This window comes from Hordeum vulgare, chromosome 2H (genome assembly GCF_904849725.1).
Source record: "Hordeum vulgare subsp. vulgare chromosome 2H, MorexV3_pseudomolecules_assembly, whole genome shotgun sequence".
NCBI lineage: Eukaryota > Viridiplantae > Streptophyta > Magnoliopsida > Poales > Poaceae > Hordeum > Hordeum vulgare.
The window spans coordinates 222,145,717-222,156,326 of NC_058519.1; the positions used below are offsets into that span (position 1 = coordinate 222,145,717).

Sequence of the window (10,610 nt, forward strand, 5' to 3'; positions counted from 1 at the left end):
TGCAACCCATCTCTCAGCCAATCCTGTTTTTCATGCACGGACTAAACATATTGAGGTTGATTACCATTTTGTCCGAGAAAGAGTAGCACAGAAGTTGCTTGATATACAGTTTGTTCCAACAGGTGATCAACTAGCCGATGGATTCACTAAACCGCTCACCACAAGGAGACTGAATGATTTCAAATACAATCTTAATCTTGGTAGAGTACCATAGAATTTAGATTGAGGGGGAGTGTTAAACATAAGATAGATTAGAGTCCTAGATTTTCTCTCTCTTGTATTCCGTTAGCACAATCTCTCGTGATCTCATAATCCCCTCGATCTCCTTGTACCGAACGTATCCTAGCGATCGTTCCGACTTGTACGCCACGGCAGGTTGTTCGCCCCATCTATAAAACCCCGCGGCCACCTACGGGTGGAGATACGCTTCCTCGTATAGTTACCTCTTTTAAAAACTGGACCAGACTGCTGGTCCAATAGAAAAACAGGCGTTTCGCGTGGCTGTGGACCGCTCCGCAAACGGACCAGAGAAAAACCGGTTGCCTTGTCGGTTTTTGCACAAACCATGAGAAAATTGAGGCCAGGTTGAACTGTTGGCATGCACACACACTGAAGTGAGAACTGAAAAATAATATGTGGTTTTGGGGGTAGAAATTTGGTGCTAAGCCATAGCTTAATTTTGGTTATTACCGAACCATCCTATTCCTATGATATTGCTACCCTATGAACCAAAGGAGGCCTTAAAGGAAAACCGATCATCTTAAGTCATATTCTACTACATGTATCCTCGTGTCTAACAAACCTGAGAAGCTCATTCCATTGAATTCGGGAAAGGCCTACTTGCATCCATCCATGGAAGAATATACTACATTCATGATGCATCATGGGAGCATTGCTGAGTTGCATCCACATCACAGAAGTTCATACATGTGTACTTGGTTTATCCTACATAGACCGAAGGACATAGATCTTTTCATGATGGCGTCAACACGGCTGAAGCATACAATCAGGAAGGTTTTCTCCCAGCATGGATGGCGGTGTAATCTTCGAGTAGGATTTGCCCCACCTTAGGCTAGACTAATTTATTTTTGATGTAAAGCGGTATTTACTTTTAGGTTAATTGGACTTGTTGATTGTGTCCATCATGCTATTCAGAGGCCAGGGATTGTTTCAACACGGTTGTATCACCTCGATATATCAATTGAATGAAATGTTCTTTATCAAAAAAAAAGAAGCTCGTCCATGTTCTTTAGCCGACATGTTAACACATGATGTACTACATTCATCGCAAAAATAAGATTGTGATATACATTTGCGACAAGTCAGGTCACTTTGTATCATGGATGTCTTGAGATGTTCGAAATTTTAGCATATGAAGCATCTCGAAGAAAGAAATAAGAATAATTTATTGAGGCTTATCTAACAATAAAGAATCACTAAACATACAACCACTGCCCACACCTCTAATATGTCATTCCAAAAATTCTAATTCTCTTCAATTAACACGTCCCTGTTATGTCCAAAAGTTTGAATTCGTCATGATAACCACCACCATCAAGCTCAGCAGCAAACGGAGGACGGAGAAGAACCCTTTTTCCCTCCCTGTTCTCAGTTTCCATACAGCAGATCCTGCAGCGTCACTTGTTTGCGTCGTGGTTGTGTTTGCACCGTCAGATTTGGTGACGTTGCTATACAATTTACTGCATGAATAGACAGCATTAGAAGAAGTCCAGGTATGGTGAAAATTGTGATTTGATGTTAATACTACTTTACTATCTAAGGCTATGAATTTGTGATTCAGATAAGAAGATTCTAGTCTTACTTAGAAATTTAATTTGGCCGTTACATTCTCAAGCTCTAGTAGGAATTCACAATTCTTTAATTCCAGGGGTTCTATTATGTCTTGGTAAGTATTCTACTGAAAGACTTGAAATCAAATCGAAATTATCTATTTCCTTAATTAGCAAAGGAATCTAACCCAGGTTACTTGTATTACGATGCATACAAAATCGGTTGGACAATATCAAAGACATTTCAACAACAAAAAAATCAGAAATGTACCTTCCAACAAAGATGCAGCTATCATGGCCTGTACAACAAAATGTATCGATTGGTTAGAAAATCAAAAGGACCTTCAACGCTAATCTGAAAGTAATGCTAGTAAAAGATTGAAGCAGCCTAGTAAACTCATCAGCGTGAAATTTAAAAATGCATCAACATGAAAGCGCAATTTGCTATCACGTTCTTCGTTAACCACCTTGAGGCAATATATGATACAGCGATAGCTGATAAGAGTACTCAAATATTTGAACAAAATAAGCTACTCTTGAAATGTGTATTATCTCAGATGAGAGTGGAAAAAGAATGTGATTTCTGAACATAGGTGAGAGAACATGAAGAAAATTTCAACAGTGTGTTAGCAGTTATTTGCACCTGTAAATAAACACGCGAGTACAAATCTACCATCCACACAATCCCTTGTTGCTAGTAAAAGCAGCAACAAATCCATGCTAGATCTAGTAAATACTAGTACGAGCTGCTAAATTGAAGTGAATCTACGTATGAAATGAGTTCTTCTATGATATTGAAAGCCTGAATCTAACTTCCGTTCCACGTGTATGAACAATTTGTAGTATTTCTAGCGCACATTACCAGTTTGACAAAGCAAACAGTCTGTAGGCACTAAGGACCACAGGACTATCATTTGCTGGGCCCATGTGTAACAGCATCCCCATTGGCGTCCTAACATCTAGGTCGGCCAAGTACACATAGCTTTCGTTCGGTACTTCTCGTACCAATCAATGACTAATTGACACTTATTAAAAAGATAAGTAGATAGGATACAGAAATACTAAATGTTGAGACCCCAGTGAACTGTTAATATGTATCAGCACTTTGTAACATGGCTGTGTATAGAAAAATCAACCGGGGAAGAAGAATGGGAGAACGCCATACGCAACTGTCCATAATAATACTATTCCCATACCAGACAAACAATACATGCTCCCCACATACACTCCAGTGGGCCACTTGCATGTACACACTTTGTCTTTGACTCTTGAACCCTATTATGAATTTCGAAAGGTCTGCCTAGATGGCATCCAGATCCAAAAAATCCCAGCATGAACTTCATATTTTCCCTTAGTTTTTCTCTAACATAATATTACTACTCCCTCCGATCCAAATTAATTGATGCTGCTATTAATTCGGATCGGATGGAGTAGTACATTTCATAGCGAAGAATCATTATCAAATTTGCTTTTGTTCAGGACAATGACCACTGTCCGAAGAGGTTCCTACTTGGTTGCAACTAGTGTGAGTTCAGTACTTTTTTTGTTTGCGGGGGTGAGTTCGATACTTCAGTTTCTCTACATTAACTCGATAAAAGTTCTTGTAAGATGGTAAGAGTGCCTCAGTTCCTAAGCAGGGCCTCTGTGTCAATACCGGTGAACCATGTTAAACAAGGCATCGTGGTAACGAAAATGTTATTGACCACAGTTCATCTGTTGATCATAGGACACGAAAGCAGTTAAACGGACACATCTACATAGAGGGTCAATTTAGTACTTGCATGTCATGAAACAAGAAGGTTGATGATGACGAGACTTTGTGTAGGTGTAATACTGTATCAAATATGGCAAGGTATGATATCCCCCCCCCCCCCCCCCCCCCCCGCGAAAAGGCAGAACTCCAAAGATTCCCGTTGCTACCCAACAATGCTGAAACCTCCAGCCAAGTAGGTTGCACATGAAAATGCAGTGCGTACCAATGCAGGAATATCTACACGTACGTAATCATATGTAACAAGAAAGATCTCAGATCTCAGCTTTAGCTTTTGAAGCATGCCACATGCCATAATGTATGCGAGACCTATACATTACAATTACCCTACTTTTCTCGTACTTTTTTTTAGGAGTAGCAATCTTTACCTGAAACAGTTCTGAGACATTACATTCTCAAGTATGCAAGTCATTGAACAGGAGGACGATTCAATGCAGCCATATTTGACACCACGAAAAACAAGCACGAAGATGCATGCAAAACCGTGATGATTATTATATTTTAATGAAAGGAGAACAAGTAAAACAGCAATCATTTCACCCACTGAGTTCAGATGACATTCTAAGGCCCTATTATCAAATTAAAAATTCCTTTTCTGAAAAAAATCAAATTTAAAATAATTTCAGAGGTAACAGAGTCAGGAAATGTTTTTTTTTTGTTTGCATAGAAATAAGCCTGGTAAGAAGAATGAGATGATAAAGCTGAGGAAAGTGATGGGAGTGAAGACTGAAGAGGTGCAAATGCAGTAGCCTGGCCTTGGCATGTGATGTGAACATATCGTTGCTCCTACTCACATGCGAGAAAGGGGATTCTTTTTTGCACCCTTGTGGCGCCCATTTTCTCTTTGTGAAATGGCGCTGTGGCTGAGGGTGCTCGTGCCCCCAGTCAGATCAAGACACTCTCGCAGACTTGGCAGAGTACTATCAAACAATCTACAGCCAGAACCAGCTCAGCTTCGCTTAAGTGGCCATGGACTCGTGTCATATTAAATAAGTCTGTGAAAGCTGGGACCTGGACGACGGATGAGTTAGCAGAATCGTGCATTGCCAAGCTTCAGAAGTGATGCTGCAAAATGAATGATCTAGTTTGTTCTGAACCAACCTTTTGGTAGCACTAATGAGTTGGCATCTAAAAGCTCAGAATTGGAAAGGTTATATCTGAACAATCCTCTCGAGCGGTCATACTCCATCAAGCCTCAGAGGTTGGCTTGCGATTTTCCGAACTCTGATAAAAGCTGGGCAATATAGGCTTAATCAGGCCCCGACCGGAGGACCTAAGTCATACCTTCCTTGACTTGACACGAAGTAACAATTCCTACCAGAGAGCACACTTGGTTGCTGCACTAGTCACACCCCTACCTAGAACTAGAAGGAAAAGCAACCCTTCACCTAACCACATCAATGGAATAAACACCAACTGCAACTTTCTTTGCCATGGAAATGCTATTTGCAAAGTGATCTCCAATCTCCAATGATAAGACAAACCGAACAACTTTCCGGAATGGTCTTCCATGAGTGCCATCTACTTTTGGGGCGCCACAATGGCGTCGCTCCTATATGAATGAAAAATGAAGCCGGAAGAATAACACTTGCACTGGCTAATTGCATTAGAGCAACTCCAACAGACCGATCCAAACATACAGCGATTTCGTCCGTTTTTTGTCCGTTTGGGTCGGCCGTCCGCCCGGCGTCCGTTTTGTTTTAGATATGGGTCGGCAGCGCGTATGTGCCGGCGTGGCCGGCTGGCCGCCCTATTTTGCATGATTTTTATAGTTTAAATGAAATAACATAATTTGGACCGATAATAGCATAGTTATTACAAGCTGAATAAAAATAAAAAATGTCTCACATAGTTCGCACATAGTTTTGCAAACGAATAAAAGAAGATAAATCTATTGGTTGCCAACATGAGCCCACATATGCTGAACCAAATCATTTTACAGTTGCATGTGAGTTTCCCAATCACGCATGTCTTGATGAAATTGGTTGAACTATTCAAACGTTGCCGCTCCTCCATGCTCAGGCACAACATTCTCACCCTGAAACTGAAACTCTTGATCGTTCAGACGTTCCGGACGCTCGTCTTTTACGATCATATTATGCATGACCGCACAAGCAGTCATCACCTCCCACAGTTTCTGTATGCTCCAGGTATTAACAGGATACCGAACGATGTCCCATCGAGATTGCAAAATACCAAAGGCACGCTCGACATCCTTCCTAGCACCCTCTTGCTCTTGGGCAAATCTTTTCCTCTTCTCTCCGACAGGGTTGGGTATTGTCTTGACAATAGTGGTCCACTGAGGATAGATACCGTCGCCCAGGTAGTATCCTTTGTCGTAGTTGTGGCCGTTGACAGTAAAGTTCACCGGTGGGTTGTTGCCTTCGGTAAGCCTAGCAAACACCGGTGAGCGCTGAAGCACGTTGATATCATTGTGTGATCCGGCCATGCCAAAAAAAGAGTGCCAGATCCAGAGATCTTCAGACGCAACGGCCTCTAGTATGACAGTGCAAGCCTTGACATGGCCCTTATACTGCCCTTGCCAAGCAGAAGGGCAGTTCTTCCACTCCCAGTGCACGCAGTTTATGCTATCAAGCATCCCTGGGAAGCCCCTGTTGGCATTCATCGCCAACAAACGGGTTGTATCTTCAGCAGTCGGCTCTCTCAAGTACTCAGGGCCAAACACAGCAATAATAGCCTTGCAGAACTTATACAGGGACTCTAGGCAAGTAGACTCGTTCATACGGACGTACTCGTCAATAAGATCACCGGGCACTCCGTATGCAAGCATTCGGATGACGGCAGTGCATTTCTGATAAGAGGAAGAACCTATCTTGCCAACGGCATCCTCTTTGCACTCGAAATAGTCATCATAGTCGACCACCCCCTCTCTAATACGGTTGAAAAGATGCCTACTCATACGAAAACGGAGGCAGAATTTTTGATGCTTGAATAACGGGTTTGTTGTATCAAAGTAGTCCTTCCAAAGAAGGAAATGCCCGCTCTCTCGGTTGCGATTCAACGCCGGAAGATGGCCCGGAATGGAGCCACGGAACAACGGCCGCTAGCTGTTGAGCTGGTGATGGACCAACACGGCAGCCAATACCTCCTCCTCGTCATCGGACGACAAATCGTCGGAGTCGCAAAAAAAATTGTGAAAAAAGAACTCGTCGGCAGAGTCCATCTTGTACTTTGGCAAACTGTCGAACAACTTGCGGGCGTCGACGAAGAAGACGGCCAACGAAGGGAGTCGCGGCGCGCACGGACCAGCTAGCTGACATGCCGGTGTCCCACGAGCGTGCCGGTGAGGATCTGACCGGGCGGCGAGGCGGCTCCCCGGCGGGCTGTGTGGTGTGTGGGGGGGGGGAGTGGGAAGCAGTTGGCTCCCCGACGGCAAGACGGCAGCGGTGGCGGGCGACGTGGGAGTGGGCGGCGTTGCTGGACGGATGTAGAGGCACCGGCGGCTGGCAGAGTCGCCGGAAAAATGGGCGGCGGCAGCGACGAAGGAGGCGGGCGAGGGTTAGATGTGAGGAGGCCAATGTGCCTCCGACCAGCGGGCCCGGAGGTAGAGAAGTCAAGCGTGCGCGCGTCCGTCGCGTGTCCGCGCCGACGCAAATTCGGCTCAAAAATGGACCGGGAATGAGTCGTCCGCGGACGAAAATCGGATGTGCGTTCGTTTGGGTCGACGTGTTGGGCCGTCTTTTGTGTCCGCGCCGACCCAAACGGACGGCGGCGAACGAAATGAGTCGCTCCATTAAAATTGTTCTTATTAACATAATACTAGACGTCTACTACCATGAAATGCATTATTGACATACTGTCTATGCAACCATCGACACCTCTAATCAGTTGCAAGTCTTTAAAGACCTAAAGGGGGTCGCGAGAAACTACCGGACAAATGAGCAAACCTCTATAAGCAGTCACTTGTCAGATAATGTAGGATGTGCAGTTCCTCACTCCCTGTCGCCACTCACGAGCATGAGAATAATAAATGTTCATGAGACTACGAGCATTGCTACCTAGTAAATCTTTGTCAATCCCAAGCAAGCAATCAAATAACCAGAAAGTAACGGCAGAAAACTACACACAACCAATTGCCATTGGAAGACCCAACGGAGAGGATTAGCAAGCGAAATTCAATTCTGAAGAAGCAATGTTATCTAGTAGTATATGCGTCAGAATTCAGAAAGTGGAAGTACTCACTGGGATCGGTGGTGGTGACCATGCCGGCGCCCTGGAAGTAGCAGGAGCCGCCGGCCTTGCCCTGCGACTGGTAGTAGGTGTTGAAGGCGAACGAGGCGTGACTCCGCACGTCGTTGGGCTGGTAGCACCCCTCCCCGGCCTGTATCGCCGTGCAATCAGACCGGCCGGGGCCGCATGCCCAGTCCATGGCAGCCTGCACCGCCTTCTCGTCGGCGTCGTCGGACGCGATGCAGAACGTCCGGTCCGTCGTATCGTTCCCCAGGAAACCGTCCTTCCCGGTCACGTGGAGCAGGTACACCGGCGTGCCGTTGCCGTGGAAGAGCCCCCAGTTGGCCTCCGACGCCGGCCCCGGCCGGAGGTCCTCGTTGAAGAGCTCGTAGATGTAGACGCTGGCCTGTGCGCCGGGCCGCATAGGCGTCCCGGGCTTGTCGGTGACGTGCTTGATGAGGTTGGAGTTGTAGGTGTTGGCGTTGTCCTTGCTGGCGTAGGGTTCTTCCTTGCGGTCCCCGTAGGACGGCCACCCGGTCTCGGTGACCAGCACGGGGATGCCGGCGCTGACGTTGAGGTTCTTGAGGGCGACGTACACAGCGTCGAGCATGGCGTCGAAGACGTTGGTGTAGTGGAGCAGCGTGTTGGGGTCGACCATCTCCAGCGAGGGCGGGAGGGGCTTGAACATGGCGTTGTCGACCGGGACGACCCCGCTGCTCTGCATCAGCGAGTAGTAGGGGTAGAGGTTGAGCATGAGCGGCGCGGAGGTGTTGGCGAGGTGGGAGAGGAGCGGGAGGAGGAAGGATTTGGCGAGGGACTGGTTGAAGTAGGCCTGGGACGGGGGGAAGGGCTCGAGGACGATGGAGAAAGGGAGCGGGGTGGAGACGGGGATGGACGAGAGGTTGGCGGCAGCGAGCGCGGCGGCGAGGGACTGGATGGCGGGGAGGAGGACGGGGAGCGCGGAGGGCAGGGCGGTGGGGACCTCGTCGCCGACGGCGATGGCGGAGATGAGGCCCGGGGCGTAGGGGAGCACCCGGCGGGCGACCCAGGCGGAGGCGGTGGCCGGGGAGGAGCCGAGCGCGAGGAGCTCGTCGTTGGGGACTCCGACGATGGCGCTGGCGCCGGAGGACGCGAGCGCGGAGAGCAGGCGTGGGTCGGCGTCGTAGAGGCGCACGTGGGTGATGCGCTGCGCGCGGAGGAACGCGGCGAGGTCCGACGGGGACAGCAGGTTGGTCACCGCCGTGCCGATCGTGACGCCGACGTACGGGTCGCCGGAGCCTGCCGCCGACACCGAGCCTGCGGTGCAGGCAAACATTAGCAGGCGCAGAAACAGGCAAGTAAGCGTATGTGGAGAGAGAGAGAGAGAGAGAGAGCTTACAGCGCAAACATGAATGGAGGCAGCAGAGAAGGTGGAGCGAAAGGAGGAGCGAGCTGCATGTGCCTCCTCTGCTCCTAGCCCCCATTGTCCAGCTTGTCGTGCTCCTGCTGGGAAGGGAAGGGAAGGGAAGGGAATGGGATTGGATTGCCTCTCCTCTCCTCTTTTGAGAGAGATTGGTGGTGCGTGCTTTCTCCGGCAATTTCCTTCCCTTGCCTGAATTGCGGAGTGAGAGTGAGGATGGAAGAGGGTGGTGTGGGATGGGGGTGGGGAGCAAAGGTAAGAGGGGGAATTTTGTTGAGTCGGGGTTGGTGATGGGGGACGGGATGAATCTCGAATTGGCTGTTTGTTTCTTACTTTCTTGGTTGTTAGCTTCTCTTTCCGAGGGGAGGCTCCTTTTTTGAATGGATTCTCTTTATGAGGTTTATTTGGTAGTGCTAGGTATTAATTAGTACTTAATCTTCCTTACTAACGTATTAAGTTTTTCTTTCTTTCAGTGGGGAAGGGACAAGGTCCAGGCGGCAGCGAGCCCGTGACGGTGACACTGAGCCACCTGGCCGGTGGGGACAAGACTTCATAAGATTAGAGTGGTTCACACTTCCACTTCACCCCAGCACAGAGTATACCTGACCAAACGGGCCGTGCCTGACGGGCCGGCCGACTGCCTGCAGGCCAGATACGAGACGGATCGGGCCCGTCACGGCTTAATCGTGCTCGGGTCAAGCATGAGCATGCCGTGGGCCGTGTCTGGGCTACCATCCCGAGCCCGCATGCCAGCATGGCCCGACACGATTAGGGTGGGTCAGCCCACGAGAGCATCCGGGATTCAGGGCATCGGGCGATGGGGGAGTGGGGGCGGCTGACCCTTGGCACCACGCGAACGTTGGCGCGGGGGACCGGGGGAGTGGGCGCTACGGGCCAAGGCGGCAGGGCGCCAGCTGGTTGGGGGGCGCGGGAATAGCCGTTGTTTCGCAGGTTTTCCCGGGATCTGGGCGGGAATAACGCGGGGAAGCGGGCCAGGGCGCGGGATCTCGGCGGGATTTTTTATTAGAGGAAAAAAAACAGCAAACGTGTCGCGGGCCGTCGTGCCTTAGCGTGCCGCGGGCCGGCCCGATTAGGCCACGTGCCGTGCTTGGGCCTGGAAGGCTGGCATGCGGGGCGGCACGACACGACCCGTATATTAATCGGGCCCATGCGGGCCGTGCCGTGCCTGGCACGATTACGGCGGACCGTGTCGTGCCGTGTCGGGCCGGCCCGTTTGGCCAGGTATGGCACAGAGAGGAGAGCTACTTCTCTTGCCTTAGGGTCAGTTCTTTTGAGCCATGGAAATAAGTTCTTGTGAAAATAAGCTTCAGATAAACTCATGTGGAAATAAGCTCTAGATAATAAGCTACCTAGTTCTTTTCAATGTTTGTGTTTTCAGCTTATCTGTGGTATGGTTAGTGAAAAGTCTATAATGTTTTTGGACTATATTAGTGTTCGA

At 48.7% G+C, this 10,610-nt stretch overlaps 1 protein-coding gene across 1 annotated transcript; it reads right to left on the minus strand.

The window, feature by feature from the left end:
- Window positions 1–1,261: 1,261 nt before the first annotated feature.
- On the minus strand, window positions 1,262–9,509 carry LOC123425926 (glucan endo-1,3-beta-glucosidase 1-like). Its single transcript, XM_045109689.1, has 4 exons — window positions 9,131–9,509; window positions 7,765–9,048; window positions 2,062–2,089; window positions 1,262–1,700 (listed from the first exon to the last, which is right to left on the minus strand). The coding sequence occupies exons 1-4, from the start codon at window positions 9,213–9,215 to the stop codon at window positions 1,514–1,516; spliced, it is 1,584 nt and encodes a 527-aa protein (XP_044965624.1). The 5' UTR covers window positions 9,216–9,509; the 3' UTR covers window positions 1,262–1,513.
- Window positions 9,510–10,610: the final 1,101 nt, after the last annotated feature.

Excerpts from the sequence above, each read along its gene's own strand:
- LOC123425926 (XM_045109689.1), bottom strand. The coding sequence starts at position 9,215 with ATGGGGGCTAGGAGCAGAGGAGGCACATGCAGCTCGCTCCTCCTTTCG. Across the intron at positions 9,049-9,130 it reads CCTCCATTCATGTTTGCGCT|GCTCGGTGTCGGCGGCAGGC; the intron begins GTAAGCTCTCTC and ends CCTGCACCGCAG. Across the intron at positions 2,090-7,764 it reads GGTCACCACCACCGATCCCA|GCCATGATAGCTGCATCTTT; the intron begins GTGAGTACTTCC and ends TTTGTTGTACAG.